The sequence below is a fragment of the Amblyomma maculatum genome, chromosome 6 (genome assembly GCF_055883805.1).
Source record: "Amblyomma maculatum isolate TAMU_Amacu chromosome 6, ASM5588380v1, whole genome shotgun sequence".
Taxonomy (NCBI): domain Eukaryota; kingdom Metazoa; phylum Arthropoda; class Arachnida; order Ixodida; family Ixodidae; genus Amblyomma; species Amblyomma maculatum.
In genome coordinates, this window is record NC_139349.1 from 16,926,981 (window position 1) to 16,948,040 (window position 21,060).

The 21,060-nt window shown below is 45.3% G+C and overlaps 1 protein-coding gene across 1 annotated transcript in view; it reads left to right on the forward strand.

The window, feature by feature from the left end:
* Positions 1-20,831, forward strand: part of LOC146185170 (adhesion G protein-coupled receptor L1-like) — a 60,292-nt gene extending 39,461 nt beyond the window's left edge. Inside the window, exons 12-18 of the mRNA XM_084605487.1 lie at positions 1,392-1,494; positions 2,736-2,977; positions 4,951-5,017; positions 7,252-7,337; positions 11,479-11,608; positions 18,539-18,580; positions 20,331-20,831. Coding sequence (XP_084461613.1) covers positions 1,392-1,494; positions 2,736-2,977; positions 4,951-5,017; positions 7,252-7,337; positions 11,479-11,608; positions 18,539-18,580; positions 20,331-20,591 — 931 coding nt within the window. The 3' untranslated portion in view covers positions 20,592-20,831. The remainder of the gene's footprint in view (positions 1-1,391; positions 1,495-2,735; positions 2,978-4,950; positions 5,018-7,251; positions 7,338-11,478; positions 11,609-18,538; positions 18,581-20,330) is intronic.
* Positions 20,832-21,060: the final 229 nt, after the last annotated feature.

Below are 21,060 nucleotides of genomic sequence, written 5' to 3' on the forward strand. Positions count from 1 at the left end.
TTTCGAAGCGCCTATACTGTGCATAAATGCGGTTCTCACACCGTTGAAGGCCTAAGTGAATGTAAATTCGCGACTAAGCAATAGCCGCCACGACGCACATCGTCAACCTAACGCGTCGCGAAAGCGTACATCAACTGGCGGGGAGACGGAATGGACGCAGCCGCGTACGCTTCGAGAGGTTCTTAACAGGCGGCGTAGCCATCGGCTTGTGAATGGCGTATAGTACTAACGTTAAACATCTATAAAGTAAAGCTTCACGGGTATAGTGACTTCCTTTCCAGGTCAGCCATGTTTGATTGCTGAAGCTAACGAATAGGATGGGGGAAATCGAAAAGTGAGATTCTGAACTGAATAGCTGAAGCTGGCTTTCCTTTCTGTTATGGTGCCGCGTGCCTGTAGGGCTGCTGCGAAGTAGGAGTTCTCCACAGAATTTCTACTTCGGAGCAGACCAACTGCAGCTGCCAAAACTGTATCGCGAGTTTCTTTAAGGTTGTTTTTCTTTTCTGTGCTGTGTGCACCTTAGTGTCTGCTGTAGCAAGGGCAAGAACATATACGGTCATGCTATAGAGAACTTCTCTCGTCCTGCCGCTGGAACGTGGCAGTCAGACTTCTTTCGCAAGAACTATCTAAAAGCTAACCAGTGTGATATTTCTTTTCTTTTAAATTCGTATCCGCATGGATATAATGGGTGGCGATAATTGCAACAATAAAGTTTCTTGTCAGATCACAACGGCAGCTATACATGCTTACTGCAGGGTTCAGGGAAAACTGCAGTGAAAATGCCTACCACACGCTTGAAAAGCCTGCTTACTGTTCCTTCATCCGCCAGATGTCGTTAAAAGGCGCTGGTCTGGAGTGATAGCGAGACTGAAAAGATAATAAACTGAGCATTACGTGCATTTTAAACATATGATAATGGGATGCGTGGATTAACAATTCTGTGTGTGGTTATTAAGCGTACGCAATAATGCAATCTTTATATGTAATTTAACAATATTTTCACATAAAGTTAAAGACCGCGTTTCATAAAATTTCTACCGTATTTTGAAAAAGAAACAATACGTATCGTGATATTATAACTGCAGGAGCGACAGGACAGAGAGGAGCGACGACACAGGTAGCCTCCCTCTTTCCTGTGCCCGCTGTGGTTTTTAATATCCTGACGTCTCACCAACTGGAATACTTATCTAGCTTATTAAGTTAACAGACATAAGTATGAAACAAGCTTCCCGGCACTGAATTCAAGGACAGCGTAGCTGATGTTTGTCGCGCGCACGCATGTGTGCGTGTGTGCGCATGTGCGCGCGTGATTGTGTATATGTGAGCATGCATGCGGGCGTATGTGCGTCTCTGTGCCCACCAATATTTTCTCTGTTCTTCGCCGACTTCAGGTGGGAAATTACCGAAAGCTCCGTGATCAAGATAAACCTGCTAACATCGGTGGCCTTCATACAGATGGTTTACATCGCGGGAGTGCACGCAACATCCGTTCATGTGAGTGTCCTTCTTGGGCCCATGACCACTGCATGAGGGCCCGTGTAGCACTCGTAGTTTGGCAGCTAACATATTACGCCCTTAGATCTTTTTAACGGTGAGTATTGGTAGGCACCGTGTGTATGATGAATGTAGGATAGACCCACAAATAAGATTAAACTGACTCCTTTGACAAATTAGAAATGGGTGTATTATTTAGATGCTACAATTCGACAAGGGCGAGGGTCTTGTTTCCTACAGCTCTTTCAATGACATACCACTGGGGTTCGCATCACTAACAATACCCCGCCACCATGGAAGGTGAAACTCCCTTATTAGCCGAGGCAGCCATGGCGTCCTAGTAATCATATAACCAGTAAGCTCCCATCACACAGCACTAGTCACAGGAAGTCACATTCAAAAATGACCGTACCTTTTATGGACATGCCCAGGAATGCAGCCATTAAGAACAAGACAACTACAAGAGGTTGGATTCTGGGCGAGAAGGGAGGAAGACGTACACTTGTGGCTAATGGATAACAATAAAAGCTGGAGCTTGCTCCGGTTTCTTGAAGAAAACAGACTTCATTTCTTGCTTTAAGTTAAAAGACAGCCTCATTCTATTCCACATCGGAAGTCCTCGAATAAAAAAAAAATCGCTGACTGGTCGAGGTAATAACGAAGTGATATATTTCACGTCTGTACGAAAACGCCCGTCACAGAGCACCACCCACGCGAAACAAATACTTATGGGGTCCTACGACTACTAGCGATGGGTGTCAGAAATAGAAGCGAAAGAAGTGGAATATTCTGGACGCGATGGATGATGATTGGACTACATTGAGAAGACATTTGATGGAAAAGCCATTGCAACAGCTCGGTCTTAGTTTAAGTAGCCCGATATTATTATCATTTGGCGCCACCATCCTTGGACACAGTCACAGATTTGTTTTTACCACCATGCAAAGTTTTTTACTCGAATCAAATCGTTTGCCTTGCTAAATTTTTCAAACACTACTTGGTCTACAAATGCCGTTGTAAATCTCCCGTGTGCTTTATGACTTTTTAATTTTTTTATTTCATATATTTAACTTTTTCGTTTTTCTTCTACCCTTCCAATGATATCCTTTTTTGACATGCAAGCATACTTCAAAAACTTTCTTTAGTGCAAACGGCGGACAACAACAACAATTTGGTCAACAACAGCATGATGGACAGTGAACGGACTTTCAGTTTATGGGGAGCTCATGGACTGCGCGCAGGAGGTGTGCTACACCGTGGCCCTGGTGCTGCACTACCTGTTCCTGGTGGCCAGCTTCTGGATGCTGTCATATGGCCTGCACCTGTACCGATGTCTGCTGCGCAGCTCCGCTCAGTCAGCTCAACCTGCCTGTGCGCCGCCGCCACGATCGCGATTCTACTGCGTACTGTCCTGGGCGCTGCCTGGACTCGTTGTTCTGCTGTCTGTGCTTGTCAACCCAAGAGGATACGAGACGCGCCGATAGTGAGTCGGCCCTCCTCATCTTAAACTCGCCTGATTCGAGCTTCTCCTTTATTCGAATTGACTGTTGGTTCCATTAGCATCATGTGCATTGGAGAGACCATTATTTAAAAACTTTCGCAACTGAAAGGAATTTTTGGCGGTTATAGATTTTGCGCTTATCGATTTTGCTGCATCTACACATGCTCCTCTTAGCTGTAAAATAGGGGTACTCGAGAGAAATGTCGATCGAAATCAATTTAGCGCCGCTTTTGCTGCTTTGCGATATATTTATTTTACTTATGGACACGTTGCAGATACATACGAACGAAACAGAACGGACGAAAAAGTCGGCCCAGACGAAGCGTAAATTAACAACTTATTTTATCAGACAAACTGTCCTCAAGAGGAGCAAAAATACGCAGGTATAAAGATATCTTACAAAGTACGTGAAAAAAAAAAAAAGCGTGCTCAATGTCATGTAACGAAATGTAAAAAAAAAAAAAACACTTACCAAGAGCGTTTGGGACAAATCCAATCATTGACTGGCAGGATGCTGCGTCACCAGACTAAAAGCATTCAAATTGGCTGGACGGTGATTCAAGCGAACTGGAAATTAATTTGTCTGAGCAGAAATGTCAACTGTACATTTCAATGAACCTTTAAAAGGCTCGTTGCGCCACCTCTATACACCCTCGGTAAACATCTAACCACCACCTAAATGACCCGAAGGCATGTCTGATTGTCTGCACGCAGACATATAGCGAACGGCAAAGGCAACCACGAAAGCATGGTACGAAACTTGATGCAGAATAGCTTCTAATGCAACCGGCTTGTCCCCAAGTGTGACTAGATGTCCCTGCAAATGTCTTAACCCGCTGCCTATCACCGCTGAGTGCCATAGTAGTTCTTGTATTGGGAGGTAGGGGTGCGCGAATATTAGAAAAAAAAATCTAATCTATTACTGAGTAATACTGTGTGTGCGATTAATCGAACGAATGAAATAGTGTATGCTCAAACTTTTTCTAAAAAACTAGAGCATGCTCTTAACTCTTAGAATATTTTTCAAACAATCAGCATTAGCTTCGAATAACGAAAATCGTAATTATCGCCAGCGGCTGTTCCCAAAAACAGTCATGCATCGACGTGTGGATCATCCTGCCGGTATGAATATGCACGAGATTATGAGTTCAGCCCTGCGGCAAGGTTCAATCGTTTCAAGCCATTTATAATGTTCATGCCTCATTCCTAAGACTGGGCAACACGGCAAAGCGCATCAAATTCAGCAAACTTCGTAACGATGCTGAACTTTAGAGGCAGTAGCTCATACGTAGCTGGCATCTGCTTCATGTCCTCAGGTGTTGCTCTAATTTGTTGTCATTCAGAGTCAATAGCAAAAAATAGGTTTTCTTATACGTATAATTTGGCGTTAGTGGTGTAAATGTATACTGTCCTCTTATAGCGGCCCTTTAATGGATCTTCTAACGACTGTGGCTTTAGCACCCCAAATTACAGCACCATACCGCAGCGCTACCAGTCGTGCTTTTATGACTAGCAGGAGTTCTCGATTTGTATCGAAATCAGGACGAGTAGCGGGTGTTACTAGAAATATTCCACTCCTGTTCGATTCCATTCTATCAATATCCTATTCTGTATCTATCTACACTATTCGTATTCGATTCAATAATGAAGGTCATGATTTGTATTAGATTTAGTTTGGAAAAAGTACTATATTTGTACACCCCTACTCAAAGAAGCAGTTTGAGCGAGCCCTCAAAGCTGGATCTCGTTGTTTTAGGAAAAATAATCAATCCTAACAAGCTGTCTGCACTGCTGACTTCAGTGTAATAGGAATCATAGCTTAGAACAGGCACGGCCGCTCGATGGAACATCGAGCGGCCGTGGTACAGGACAGAGATACATTTTCTATCAGTGCGCGCCAATAAACTCAATGATCGACGACACAAGTACGTCCGCACATGAACCTTTCTTTCCAGCTGCTGGCTGTCCATACAGCGTGGAATGCTGCTGTCGTTCATCGTTCCCATTTCAATTCTCATCGTGGTGAGTATGAGCGCACTCGTGCCTATACACAACGTTCAGTTTCATTCACGGTCTGCGCATTACCGGAGACACTTTTTTGTGCTAACGCATACTTGAGCGGAACACTGGTCTATAGAGGCTACAATCAAACTCACCGGCAATAAAATAACAGTGCAATCGGGTGATAGAACTAGAAATAAAAAAAAAAAATTCTGTTTGTTGAGAGATGCAATTATGAGGTAAATTGCAGGGCGTACTACCAAAGTAGTATTGGGACTCTCCGTCCGCCGCTACGTTTCCATACTAAACAGCGCGTGCTTTATTCCTTTCGCGGATGTTGATGTATAGCACGGCTCGATTGAGCTGTGCTGGCCAGGTCGCTCCAGCTCGCGATGCCCTTTCAGGGCCGCCGCCATGTTCCCCTTCGTGTTCAACGTCAGGTCGCAGCCACAATGTTCGTTTAGTCCAAAAGCCTGCTAAGGTGGCTAAACAGCCCCAACGATCTCCACCGGCCCCAAATATATTGTGTATCATTATTTCAGTCATATTAGCTAGCGCTGAGCGGTGAAAACATCCGTCCAGGCCACGCACTCGAGAATTCGTGTTAAGCGTGTTAACAACAGTACGTGAGTTCCAAGGCATATATTAAAGAGGAACGTTAAAGTGCACTGTGGGGCTCAGATGATAAAAAAATGTAAAACGTTTCAGGCTACCATAAACGACTAATGGAGGAAAAATATTTGGACAGTCACTGCGTGTAGGTTAACGCAACACCATTTCAACGGTGAAATTAAAACAATAGCCTCAAAGGGCCCATTCCTAACAAAAAGCGAGTAATATATCAAACAAGATACAGCTAAAAATGTTTTTTTCGGAGGTACGCATCCAATAATCTTGTATACGCTCAGCGGATATCAATTGAGTAGAATCAATTTGACTAAACACACAAGATAGAGAAAGGAGCAGTAATTCTCTTTTCCGTGGTTAGAGATAAAGATGATCATATACAAGAGTTATGTCAGCATGCGAATTTGTTTATGTAGGCTATAAGAGTTATGCTAACATGAGAGTTTGTTTAGGGATATGAACGTCGAAGGATTGCTTTGAATGCCCTGAATCATGCGGTATGCGTAACTATCGCATCGCATTCTAAAATTGTTTGGATTTGATTTGAGGAGATGGGCAAGTAATGTCACCTTATGTTATAGTAAGGAGCTGATAATGGCTGTAAAGAATGCTTTTGGGCACTCACTGCTGAATCAGAGAAAGTGGATGGCACGCAGGCAGGCTATTTAAGGTATGGAACAGTTTTATCGCACGTGAACAAAATGTGTAGTACGTACTTCGCACATTTCATCTAAAAAGCAGCCAGCTGTGTCGTGCAGTCAGTGCACTGTGAAATGGTCAAGGTGGTCAAAAATTACTCACAACCCTACACTTAAGCGGCTATAGCACTTTTTGTTTTTTGCACTCTCTTTCTTTTCTATGACTTTTCTAGCTTGGTTTTCGTGTCCGCCGAGAAGTGATGCAGTTTATGCCGCTTCCTATTCATGGAAGTGCCCCGCCGGAGTGGCGCAGTGGTTACGGCGCTCGACTACTGTTCCCAAGGACGCGGGATCGAATCCCGCCCTCGGCGGCCGCTTTTGAATGGAAACGAAAAGCAAGGCGCGTGTGTGCTGTGCGATGTCAGTGCACGTTAAAGAACCCCAGGGGGTCGAAATTTCCGGAGTCCTCCAATACGGCGTCTCTCATAGCCTGAGTCGCTTTGGGACGTTAAACCCCACAAACCAAACCAAACCTATTCGTGGAAGCAGATGTTCAGTTTCCAACAGAAGTTAGAACGGACTAAGTTGTTCGGCTAGAATTTTAGTTATGAATTTCAGATGGAACTCGAATCGATGTCTATTATTCGTCATTGCTACTATTTCTAAGCTGCCATCCGCGCCTGTGAATAATATGCTACGATCTATAGAATGGGGTGATTCTCATTATTCGATTTCGACGCCCGAAACCGGACTTTTAATATCTTATCTCGTAAGCACTTCATAATACACTTGTGCCCAGTCAATCAGCGCTAAATGTTCCACTCCGCAGCTGACACAGTCATCGCTTGGTTTCGTAAACTATTCTTTTTTTTCTTTTTTTTTTTTTTTTTGCCGCGCCTCATCGCCATTCTAAAAGCCACAGAAACTGCGATTGTGTCTTCCATTAAACAGGCACCGGGTCTTACGAGCGACTATCTTGTGCACACGCAGGCCAATACGACACTCATGGTGCTTGTGCTGAGGAATTTCTTTGCTCAAAAGCCAACGACGCACAAAAATGACATCGAGAAAATAAGGTGAGTATTCTTTGCGAGTATCCGTTTTTCCTCTTTTTCAATCAACAGGGAACCAGTAAAATTTCTTATGAGAGCTGGTCTTTTGAAGAGAGCCTGTACTGAGAGCCAATTTCTTGATTACAGAGGCAGATCCAAAGAAAGGCGTTCCTTCTTGTGAGAAGATTGCGTTTGAACGTTTTTCATTTGGCGTCATTGTGCTGCTTAACCGAAAAACACCGGCCCGTCTTTGAGAGCGTAGATGGCCTATTTCCAGCAAGCGCTGTCTTGATAGTGTCTATTGTTTGGTTAAGTGGCTAGCTGAACTCTGCATGACGTGGCCCTGAGGGCTTTCAGTTTGCCCGAGAAGTGCGTACTTCCATCTTGAGCACAATATCGGATAAACTCCTGTTGATGTGGGTTCGGGTTCAAAGATTTTGCCTCCCGCTGCTGCCACTAGATGATGAAATCTCGGGCTTCGGGGGCCTAGCTTGACCGCAGCGGGGTCAGGGGGAGAAGAGACGCAGAGAAAGGAACAGTTAGGGGAGAGAAGTGCAGAATGCGTTGATGTACGGATTTTTACATGGCGAATATATACAAGTCGTTAGAAGACAGCAGAGCTGCTTGTGCAGGCAATTTCCACCGCTAAAATGCATAAAGTAACGTGAGGTAACCAAAAAGAAAGACTAATAAAGTGCCTCTTAAATACAGTTGGTAATTCGCTGTCAATAGCTGTGGAAATGCAGTTCATTCTATACAGCCGCATCAGTGGGGCACTTGTGATCACAGGAGGTTCCATCCACTCGGAGGTGGTACTTGGACTTCCTCGCACATCTTCCAGTGGTGGGTGCCACCTTCCCTGGTGGCGATGGTGATCTTGTGTAATTAGCTGGAGGCAGAGTTTCAGCACCAAGTTGAAACAGTCCGGGAAACCAGTCATCGGCGAAAGTCATTTCCGCAATGGTGTTTTTCAGAAAGTTACTCACTTGCTTGAAGCAGCTTGGAGTGGCATCACTGCAACCTTCTTTAGCTCTGGTTAGGTGCTTACTTCTGTCTCTGAGCACGTCATTAAGTCTGTTTGTCGGCGCGCTTCTGATTCTGCCAGCAAAAGGGAAGGGTTACTCGTTGGGGCCGCTGCCGTTAGGATTAAGCCATGAATGCGTAGCCGATTTCCGTCTCGACAAGGTGGCTGGTCGCTGACAGTTCATTTGAATGACACCCCCGCTGCTGTAGTCGGAGTATCTGCGTATTTGATGACTAACGCGCGCCGGTGTCCGCTTGGCTCGTGTCTGTTGTCAAGTGCTGAAGCAGTCGCGTAAACCTCTGCTGGACCCTCGATCATAGCACTAATAGAGAACACGACACAGAGTATAGACCTACTTCCAATATCTGAGTCGGAATTGCGCTTGCTGTAGCACTCGGACTATGAATAGTGTTCTTCTGAGAGTACGTATTCTAAACTGATTGAACGACTTGTGGCCAAGACTCCTGCAGTGCAAAAATACTTCACAGATGCTCTGAATGAAGGTATAAAATTCAAAGTGACCAGCCTAATTAGGACTGGTTATTGTCAATCACTGATTAGTAGCGTTTGTTGAAGTCAGCCCCAGAAGAAAAAAAAAAGCAAAGCTAGAGAAAGAAAGATGAAAGTACGGAGCACGTCAATGTCTTCCTGTACTTACGCAGACTGTGGCACAGCGTTAAGATGGCCAACAGTTGTAAGGTTCACCTTGTTTCTCAGGATCTATAATCCGGTCCTGGAAGAGGTCTTATAAGCACTAATCCGGTTTTATAAGAAGCCTGTCGTTAGTTTGCAAGTGCAAGCGTATCTTTGAGATTCTCGTTACCTTCTACAATCATTATATTCTACAAATGGAGGCCGCTTTAATGAGAACCGGCAGACAGCACAACGTCATAAAAAATCTCATATCTAAGCTTGTCATCGAGATTACATTAAAACCCAAAGTATATTTCAATAAGGACACAGTGCAGCCGGTCCCACCGTATCATTTCCTACTTGTCCTTCTTTTTTTCAGGGCGAAGGAGGGGGGGGGGGGGGGGGCGGGATCCTTCTCTTTGCGACACGGCCTTTGCTCGCTTCTATTCATCGAGCTGAACAACGCGTTTGGTCTCCATGGCTACACTGGAAGAGTGGATATGTAGTCCTCGCCGTCAGTCGCTGGGTGCTCTTCCCTGCAACGAAGCGTGCTTGGCGGCCTTTCCCACTTTTGCGCTTCATGTGCTGCCGTGTTTAGTCACTTTTATTCTTCGAGCTTGACAGGGCACTAAATGATTTCGCTGTCTTGTGCGCCATAATTCTTGGACTTCCTGTGGCGATCCTGTAAGCGGTAGTTTATTTCTCTGAGTAGGCTCTACGTGCTTTCTCGGCTGAAAAAAACGAGTTTTATAGAGTGCGCCAGCCTTTCGTTCATCGCATCTGTTAGTGCTGCTTCTCGAATACGATAGCGTAATAACTGGCCCGAAGCATAAATTCGACTCAGGCAGTAAACAAAAATTATATAGACGGTTAGGGATTATTCATGTAATAACGCACGAAGGTCTAGACGTGCCGATCGCCTTCTACTACCGGCATGTCAATCCTAATGGTCCGAACTATGACTCGCGGAGCGATAAGTCGCCACCACGAAGGAATCGAGCCAGAAGGGACAAACACGAGTCTTCTGCGCTGCAAAAAAAAAAAAGGGGGGGGGGGGGGGGCGGTGGCTTAAGAGTGTTTTTTTTTTTTTTTTTTTTTCCCCTGTCCCACTTGGAAGAAATGTGTGCAAAGTATGGCTGTCCTCCCAATACTGTGGGGCGGGACAATACATTTATACCCTGCTTTTTATAATAAAACAAACGAGCAGTCAGAGCTAAGTTTAGCAAGCCAGCCGCAGTGTCGCGCAAATGTCACATAAGCACAACAATACTGAATATGTCGCTGAAAAGGGTTAGCTGCTAAGCTCAAACACTAAAGACGTCACGGGAGCGCGGCGTATATTCGCCCTAGTGAACCGTTACTATTTATTCAGTTACTCTTTAAAAATAATACTACGCTGAACAATCGTAGCCGTAGCGGAAGGTATCACATCTGCAAATGGCATTTATTTAAAACGTCGGATGCATTGCATCAGTATAAAAGGCCGCTTGGCAAACAACTGATAAGTTGTTAAAAACGTCCGCTTGGCGCGCACCCTTACACCCAATAGTATTGCTACACCCTTCTAACCATGTATCTTCAAGAGATACATAGGTACACTGCTGTCAAGTCAGGTTAAGATTAACCAATTTATCTAGACGCGCGTTGGAATGCACGTTGCGATCCTCGCCCTCTAGCGTGATACAACATACATACGCATGCCGCAAGAGCATTAAGCCAAGCAATGACGACTGTTATACGCTACTTTTGCTCCAAAATGTGTTGGTATGTTTAGCGCAGAGTTTTCAAAAAACTAATAACAAGACGAAATTGTGGTTTGGAAATTGTGCGCTGGTAAGTGTTACTTCGTTAAGCGTACAATACTTGTTACAATGCACTAGAAGCAGCTTTTATAACGATACACCATTACTTGACTATGATTGCGATTTCGTATCAGCAGAAAGTGGATGCAAAACGTTGACGCAAAAATCGGTCGCGTACAATGGCCGGGCAAATAGGAGACAGCGGAGGTTTCCTTGCTCGCTAGTGATCTCGTCCTGAACTGTGGAAAGGAGGTCACTTCAGCTCTACAAGGAGAAAAGCGGAACCGGTGTCATCGCTGCGGGGGAACGAAAGGCAGTGGGGGAGGCGTGCGTTATCTGCTCTCGAAAATCTATCGAACACCCTATATAACATAGCGCGATAACTGCGCGCGCGACTGCTACAATGAGACTGGGGATTTGCGTGTACCGCCACACTGTATTTGAACCTCAAAAAAAAAATAAAAAAACAAAGAGCTCTGACTTGTTCTCGAGTTATTCATTTGTATAGCCCTACTCATCAATGATTTTCTCACGCTGTGTAGACGACACGCTTCCTGCATTCTTCCAACACAGTCAAAAAGCCGCTAAGCCACAGCACCTGAGCTCGGACAGGAGAACGTCTTGGTAATTTATATATACCTCATGATCTCGGCCACAAAAACGTCCCATTGAGGTGGCGAACGCAATGTCTGATTCACGTTTGCAGGTGCGCGCTGCGGGCGGGAGTCGTGCTGCTGCCCTTGTTGGCTGTCAACTGGTTCTTCGGCGTGCTCGCGCTGGAGAACAAGGCCACCTACTTCTTTGAGGGCGTCTTCGCCGCCACCAACAGCCTGCTGGTGAGTGTCCGCCTCCTAAAGAGTTGTTGCTGGTCACGCTGGCTATGGTCAGTGTGTCACTATTCCGTATCGCGTACACCGTCCCTACACAGCCTTGCTAAGATGCCTTATCTTTTTCAAGTTCCTGCAAATTAGAGCTAAAATTGTCAACCTGCAGCTTGGTGAGAAGTGTCGGCGATTTGCGTGGACCTCAGCGCCTTTACGCTGGGCTATCTTGATTGAAAAGTGCCGGTGCTAATACTATAAGGACCGGGCGACCGCTCTATAGCGCCACCGTCGTGTCAGCGGAATGGCGCCGCCCGCGGCGAAACGCTCGCCAGCGGAGTGCCGAGGCAGCTGAGCGGTGCAGTCGTTTCCGTTCTGCGAAGCGTACTCGAGCATGTCCCTACCCGTCGTTCAGCGGTGTTACTGTGAGAGCTTTGAGCTATTTTGAGTAATCGTAGGGAGTGTTTTTCGACCAAGAAATCCTTAAAAAGGAGAGGATCGTCCTCGGCAGGGGGCGTGTGTGTTGTTTGTTTACCATCAGGCGCATAGTATTTCTGTTATATACTCGAAAATGCCGCGCGCGCGATTTAACCATGCGCTAGGAACGCCTTAGGTGCTTGTGAAGACGACTTCGGAGACGGGAAATGCGCCTGCAATGCGCGTTCATCTTATTTTTTTTTTTTTGTTGTTCTTGTCAAAACCCGCCTGAAGATCAAATACCACCAAGCCGTGTAGCCATGGCACCGTAGTAGTGGTAGTTGTAATGACCAGCGTTCATGTAAAATGAAAAAGATGCTGCACCTGTTTGTGTTTTTGGTAATAGGCTCAAAAGATTCTGAATAGAAGATAGCAGATGTCATTCCGGCTTCAACCTTGCAACGAGAGTCGAAAAAGGAGAAAAATAAACAAGCAAGGCAAAAATAGGATTATCTTTATGGTAGGAAAAGCAAATAAACGTACTCTCAGGACTTCCTGCACAATTATGCTACAATAGCTCACTGAATGCGGCCTTGAGACTAGCAAACTCAATCATAATATAACCAAAATGAGTAATATCACCTCAGCATCCTTTTTACATATACGACAAAGCTATGATTGAACACGTCGGAGCTGCTACAGATAATTAACTTAGAAAATACTATACTATAAATACGTTTCTCTCGACGTGCTGCGGAGGTTGTGAAAACAAAAAAAAAAAAAAATCCTGCTATGAGCTATTTTTGCGGACGCCTGCTATAATAGAGGTCTTGGGAGTATTTGGCTTCTGCTTATTTAGGCGTTCTCCCAGCGCAAGAAGTTCTATAAAGGAATCCCTCTGATGCTTGTTCGGTGTTCTACCTTATCAGCGTACCACAGATTTGCGCGGCCATACCTGACCTCGATACCTGATTAGTGTGAGGGAATACGACCATGTAAGTGGTTTTCTGATTGCACTTCAAGGATACCGGATAACTGAAAGGCATTCCTTTTACATACTTGATCACTGCAACTTGCCGGACTGCCGCTAAATCTATTTACACCATTGGCCAAACAAGCAATTTCCGAGAGATAAAACGGTTCTGTCTTACTACGCCATAATAAGGAAATCTCGCGTTCACTAAAACGGCAATGAGAAACACTGCATTTAGGCGGGCCAGTGCAACGCGAATGCGAAATAAAAAACACATCAATATTTGCTACTCGGGAAGAATTATGTGCGGGATCTATTAACACTCCAAACAGCAATCTGCGTGCCTTCAAAAAAAGAAAAATAATAATAATGCGTTCATGCTCGTTCCCAACAATTAAAATGTATTTTTTTTTTGTTGTTCGCCTTTTATATGAAGCCGATAGCAGATTTTGTGGCCATGCGGTATTCAATGAGCTCTGAAATGAGTGATTTTATTAGGCGAGACGGACATGCCACAAACAAATGTTAACAAATTCTAAGAGTATCAACGCAGAGTTCTCACCACATTTTCTTTGGTTGACAAAGAGAAGAAAAAGAAGAAGAAGATCATGGTAATAGAAATTGTTCATGCAGCCTGTCTGCTCTTTCCGTTAAGAAAAAATGTAATTCTCTATAACTATATCGGTGAAATTAGCTGCACAAACATTTTCTTTGCACATCACTGAAGCGCGGCTCGAACGACAACGGTGGATGCCTTTTCCTTTTCCGTGCTGGGATTTTCTTGTACACAGGTGGGGAAATGCTAGCGTTGTAACTTACGCTGTTGGGTTCCTGCGATTTCCAATTGTCAATGAAGTGACTGCAGATGAAAGAGTGCGGCTTCGGCTCCGAGAATCTCTTGCCATTATTTCTGGGGAACAGAAGGGAGAAAGCATACAGTTGCAGCCGGAATTTAAAAAAAACTTCGACACTTTCCATGACCATACAGCAAGCAAATACATAGATACATGCCTCCGTCTTTCAAAGAACCGGGCTTAGGTCAAAAGCCACTCAAGTTTGTGTGAAAACCAGCAGAAATAAATCGACTTAAAAGCGTCCTATGAGTTCGCATAGCTGCCAGTGCAGCCAACAACGCACCACATTTCCCAGCATTGCTTGGCCAGGCTTCGTTTCACCGGGCATATTGACACAACTAGCCAACCTTTCTGCTTTCCTGAGGATATATTCGCGCACAGCATCAAATAAACATTAGGATTTTATATTTACACACAAACCAAGGACAAACAGCGCGCACCAATGCGCTGGCAATGCACTGGCTGGGGCCGGCGCATGCCAGCAACGAGTGATGTGTCGAGAGGCGGCGCCACCTGTTCAGCTGTCTGGTTCATATTGTGGGTGCGAGGAAGCTTCGTTTCTATTCGCGACAGCATTCTAGGAAATTTTCTGCATCTCCAGTGCTACCGAAGCTTACTTCGACAGATTTTACAAAGTCTCGATTTGCGAGATGACTTCAGCTCATGCTACGTACCCACTCAATTTCGTCTCTGTTCCTCCGTTCGTCGGTCATCTTCTAAAGTAATAAAGGTGGCTACGCACGTGATTGAATTCTATTATATTGCTAACGGTCCCAAGAAGAACGTACTAGGTCGTAGCACAATAACTGGATAAAATATCTTTACTCAAATTGGGGCAGTTTCATGCGTCAACTATATAAAGTAATTTTGTGTCCTTGACTCAGATTTCTAAATGCATGCATCCATGTAAGGGTACTAGCTTGCCGATCGCCCTCCTGTCATCCTGCGCAGTTCGAGTCAACGCTACTCTGGTGCAAGTACCATACGCGCGCAGAGAACTCGGTTAGCGTGCGGTGCATTCTGGTGCAGTAGCAGACGCCGGGCTCGCCACGTTGGACCCATCGGAACGCCGCGCTCATGGGCGCACGCGGCCGGTAGGATCACTGGCTCTTTCGTCCGTCTGCCGCTGGAACACCGATCGTTACAAATTGTGTCAGATGAGATGGGGCGTTGCGAGCAACCACCAGCGAAAAAAAGGACCTCTTTGAAGAATAACGCGTCGACGCTGACAACAAATGCTGTAGACGCCCAACAACAACGCGGTGTAGGAACCGGAACAACTTTCAGATTATGGAAGAACAAAATTTGCCGACATTCAACCAATTTCGCGTCTTCGTTTTGTTGGTAGTTGCTTCCCGAGTATCGTGACGAATGCTGCACTCGTAAGACAGCAAGTGTAGTGGTATCTGAAAGGCCTAGCATCAGGGCAAGGAAGCGCTTGTACCCATAAAAAAGCGGCGGGTTAAACGCCATGCTCCCCTTCCTCCCCCTCCAGCTCCCGTCCCCTTCTGAATGTGGAATGAATGCTCAAAATACTAAGCGGGTAAACGAATACGATATGCCACTATAATTTTTCCCATTTTCTTTTCTTTTTCTTTCACTTTTGTTTTCATTAAAACAAGGGCACATACCGATGTGCTACTCGAAGTTTTATTTGCCGAGTTAAACAGGCACACTCAACGCAAACCACCACTTGAAATTCCACGCACGATTCAAAGCAACCCATAAAACAAATTATCATTAAAGCATTCTTAAGCCGAACTCTTTAAATAGGGAGTGCGATTCGTACGTTTACAATTCATTTGCAAGTCTTAGATTTTAGCCTTTACTCCTAAGTGGAGGAAATGGCTTCTTTTTTTCGACAACACAATAAAGAAGAATGGACACATAACGGCGTTTGCCTGTCATCGCTGACAGGCAAATTCCTGCGCCGACTGAAAGGACTGACATTTCTCGTATTAACATCTAAAATCTCCAATTGACAGAAATGTTAAAAAGCAAGACTTGATGCTACAGTGACTTTTTACTGCTCGGGCTAGTTTATTTAAAGGGGAAATAAATTATGCTCATCTTTGTATAGCTCCGCTCTGTAAACAGCTGCTCAACCGTTTAGTGCGTTTGGCAGGTTTTCTTCAATCGCGAAACATCAAAAATCGAGGAAAAGCTATGCCTTTTGATGGCACCATCTAGTTTCCAACCAGAAGTAATGTATCCCAAGTCATCCTGTACGGAGAATGGCAAATCGCCGACGTCTCTTCTTCTTCATCAAGTTCCACTATGTAGAGTAGTATTAGTTATTCTTCTAGAGCCACTTTCATTTTACGGCGCTTACCTCTGCGCTCATTTTTGTCCATGCGTGTCTGTCGACAGGAGCTTTTGAATAAGCGCGCTTGACTTTCGTGACTCTAATAACTCTGCGCCCTAACCAACCTTGGGTCGTCAGCGCAAAGATGATGGATATACGGGGTCTCCCAGCTAAGGTGCACCAACATTTAAAAAAAAAAGAAGCTAATCTTACTGCTCTATATGACGGGAAGGAAATAAAATTTCCTAGGATTTATCTAAATCACCGGCTCGTATTTTTGCTGTCAACCTAGTGAAATAATTATTTGACAATAAATACATAACCTATTAAATATGGCTTTCATCGTTCAGGTCAGAATCATAAAACTGCTGAGCGCCGCAAAAATGCAATGATGCAGCCTTATTGTAGCCAATTTTTTTTCTTGAAAAAAATAAAATAAATACTCACGAAGTGTAAAGATACCACACGATGGAGCACTTCGTGCGCCCCATCCTTAAATTGGGTAAGCGCTGCGAGCTTTACTAAGCTGTTCACGGCAGAGCTTCGCTTTGTGGCTGGTTGCGAGATGAACTTCTGCGGCCGCTGACGGCACGCTTTTCCGGCGCGTCGGCTGCAGCCTATGGGGCTTACAGTTCGAGCCAGCAACAGCGCCAATTTCTGTTGGGCATCGCAGGACGCGCGAAGCCGGCGGTGGTTTACCCAGTCGCGGAGAAGTACGCTGTAATCGCGGTGCATTCCCCGCTGATGGTCGCAAAAACTGGCGCCCTGCTCCACTCTTTCTGGAACAACTCTCTCTACCCCATCCTCTCCTGCCGCATCCGGTCGCACAAACGCGGTTTCACGCAGTGTGTGTGTGCGTGCGCGCGCGCGTGTGTGTTTGTGTGTGCGTGCGTGCGTGCGCGCGTGTGTGTGTATGTGTGTATGTGTGTTAATTACGCACGCGTTCATTTTTCCCGAACAAAAAGGACTACGACAACTCTACCTAGCCGGAAGCAACCAGATAGGATCATTTTATTCACGCGTGTGTGCTCAAGAACATGTCTAAAAAGTTAATTAGATAGTGTCGACTTAGTTTTGAAGTAGGCGAAACAAAAAATAGAATCCTAGCCAGTAGCTTAGATAAATGTGAAGACTATTCAGTCCCTATCAGTTCGGAAACTGTCCTTTTTTTATTGTTACATCTTAGCTGGAACATCTTGTATAATGTGTAAAACAGGCACATTGCCTGTTTAGGATGCTCTTCATGCGGCTGCACATAGACCGATACGAATATGATTCCTGCCACTCTAGAAGTCACACATTTGTTTTTTATAATGCCTCCAGAGCAGGAGTATACCAGAGGAACTCCCACTGAAGCTAAATTTCCGCAAAATAAAAAGCCATAAATCTAGTTTCAGGAACGGCATTTTAGCCACAGCCGTAGGTGGGGCGCTCATCACGGGTGTGGTAAAGCGATACGTATACCCGCGTGTGTGTGAGAGAGAGAGAGAGAGAGAGAGAGAGAGAGAGAGAGAAACAGTTGATTCAGGTATGCAGATTAGGCGCCCGACATGTACTGCAACTGGATGACCAATACAAGCCGGTCCTCCAGCTCCGCCGACGACAACCAGCCACTCCAGGATGAAGGCGAAGGAAGCTGTGTGTAGGGACTAAACTTGACGACAAGAGAAGAGATTAGGAAGTTTTAAAGATTAGCATATATAAAATAGGGATGTTGGAACAGGACGGGTCGGAAGGAAAACAGGAATAGTCTCGAGAAAGCTGTGATGACGGCTTTTATTTAAATCCTGTGAAGTGCGTGCATTTGAGTAATGTTGAGATGTCAATAGTAGCAGGATACGTGACAGTATGAAATTTCCAATAGGTCGTAGTGGTTCGTAATTGTCAGTTGGTATTCTCGTGCTTGAAATGAGGGCTTGACCACGAGGTCACAGGCGGCCGTATGTGAATATGGCGGCTCAGCTGATGAGCTAACTCATTTACTCTGATCTCTAAGAGGACTGGGACTCACCGTACGGTAACAGAAGTTGTAGCCAAATGCAGCAGGGAGTCATCTAGTTCTACATTTAAGTTAGAAGGAATTCGCGCAGATAGTAGCATGCACCAACACCACGATATCGTAAACGAGTTCAGCAGTTCATGTAATCTCCACATCTTGGCAGCCAGGCGCCTCATTTCATACATGTGGCCCATACAGCAGTCCTACGCCCATCACCACTCCAGAAAATGTGCGTTTCACGCGAACAGCTCGTTTTCAGAACTTTCCCGCATTTCTATATTATGCACACTGATTTCATCACGGCTATTTCCTTCCTCCAGTGCCAATTGTGAGTGCCGAAAATGTTAAAGTAGAAAGACCTCGCTTCAGTGCGTTCTCTTTCTTTTGTCTTTTTCAGGGCATCCTACTGTTCACGTTCTTTTGTGCAGCCGACCCTCAGGTGAGCCATTTGTACAGATTTGGGGTCTAGTGCTTGAGGGCTTTGTCGTCGCATCTGTTTGCATCCTGTTCACATGTTAACTGTGCGGTTAAATTCAGGGTATTATGCAATTTTTGGGACAACTGTTCAATTTAACTTATTGATTTCGGTAGTAAATAACAAAGGGCTTCATTGTGTACGACACTGAACACTGTGAAAGAGGGCGAGATTGTGACACATATTGAATTACCATGAGACAAAGTCTGCGTCTGTAACTATGAGTCGACGTCTTTATAGCGCTGATAGTTTGACATGGAGCATTGCATGAAGAGACCCCCCAATAAGTAGGCGCAATGTAAAAATTGAAGCGAGCCTGAATCAACAGATTTGACTATGCCATTGTCTTATTTACACTTGAATGAATACACTTGTAATTCAACTAATTAATGTGGCTAGCTGGCGTCTGGCATGCGAGCGGATTGCTCTCTCGGATTGCTGCATGCTCGTGACGACGTCACTGTGCGTAAGCTGGGTCGCATAACCTGTGTTGATCTTGTGGGTGGCTTTGGTCATATGCGGTTGGCTTCAGCAGCAATACTGGTGTCAAAACTCAAGCATCCGTGAGTTGTACATTCGTGCCTGCTCTTTTTTTTTTTTCTTGTTTGTGACGCTTACACATACCAGGTGACGCCAAGATCACGTGGTGTCAACCATCGAGCTTAGCTGAAGCCAGGACAAGTCCTTAACTGCTTCGCCGTAAGATAAAGACATATGGCAGGTATTGAAGCATGAGGAAATGCATGTAAGGCTACAGTATGAAATTACGACAGGCATGACCAAATGAAAATAAAATACGTGGTAGGACACGAGATCAATAAGTGCGATCATTTAAACGGAAAATGGAAAAGCTTTGGACTACCAGGCATAAAGCCTACGTCGGAAAATACACTGAAACACTGTCTTGTTCCTTCTGCACTAAGCGCATAATTTGGTGCTGTACACTGTGCAAGAATCTTGTCCACCTACACGGGTAGACGGAAGACAGAAAGTTTTCGGAGAGATTGGCCAACTGACATCACATCGTTTGCCGCTGAGGTCCAGACGACAGATGTACACAAAATTAGCAAACAGTTGCACGCACCTAAAAAGCTGATATAGCTGACAGAGAGAACAGCTCACTCACTGGAAGGCTCTAAATGAAGCCAGTGTCTGCGTAGCTCCCCGAAACAACCGTGCCCAAAAATTAGGTGGGTGTTGTGCTGCACCTGTTTTCATGACCACACACAGTCTGTTACGCACACTGAATACACACTAACCACCTACGTGGTCCTCATCGCATGGCCCTTTGCAAAATCTGCTTTGAAAGCCATAAAGGGTGCCAAACAGAGCCCGTCCTTATGCGCATGGAAAGGTGCGGAGATTATCGGCACATCGTGGACAGTTATTGACATTTGTAAAAAAACTACTTTCAAAGAACAACGGTTGCTCATTTGAAATAGGCGATGATTGCTGACGCAACCTACTAATGCGCTACAATCCGATCAACAAGGAATGCCGAAATTCTTAACTGTGCCCCTCGGGACCCCAGGTCATGCAACGTGTCATTCAACGTTTTTGGCATTTTTATTGCTGCATTTGTCACTGAGATGGGAGCATACAGCTTTTTTCTTGTATTTACTCCGTAAAATTTGTCTTTAGCCCACCTCCGTAGAATTTTTTAGGACATGGTCATGAATTGAAAATTGACTGAGACGACCCGTGTCTTCTGCAGATCTCGTGCAGTCCGCAGGCGTGGCGTCGTTGCCGGCCGCCAGCCGCCATTCGTCTCCGCAGAAGCTGCCTGTTTCCAACGCACGGCTGTCCTGTTGAAGGCGCCGCCGAGGTCTCGCCACGCTCAGACGCTCAGCCGCTGCTGCTGGCCTCGTCCGACTCCGCGCTTGCCCTCGGAGCTCGTCCCTGCGTCACTACGCCAACCGCCGTCGACTGCTCCGCCGAAGAGCCCCGGCCTACTCCCCTGTGCCTGCGTGTGTGAACAACTTCGCTGTTCGATCATACCATGACGTCAGCTTGACCGAGTTACTGCCATTACTTAGCACAGACTGTACCAGACAGCAACTGCTACAGCCTACGGCAAGCGCTCATCAGAGAGAGGTGCTTGGGGAAGTAGCCTCACGTCATCTTAATCTGGCCACAAAGTTCTGGTGTCTCACTTCATTGTTAATAATCATCCGAAATCCAACTCCCATGGAGAGAAAAAAAAGGAATAAAAGAACTGACCAAAATATGGCTACGGCTTGGTTGACAGATATATGGCTATAGACGTGATGTCTCTCTGTGTCTCCCCCTGCTTTTCTTATTTCTCTTCTTCGCATCCTTTTTTTTTTTAATTTATAGTCCTGACTTGTGTCAACTACTTCGCTTTGTCTGGCTTCGTTTCCTCTCCTTTATTTTTTATCGCCTTCTTTGCTTTATATTCGTCTCTTGCCTTGGATATAATGTTG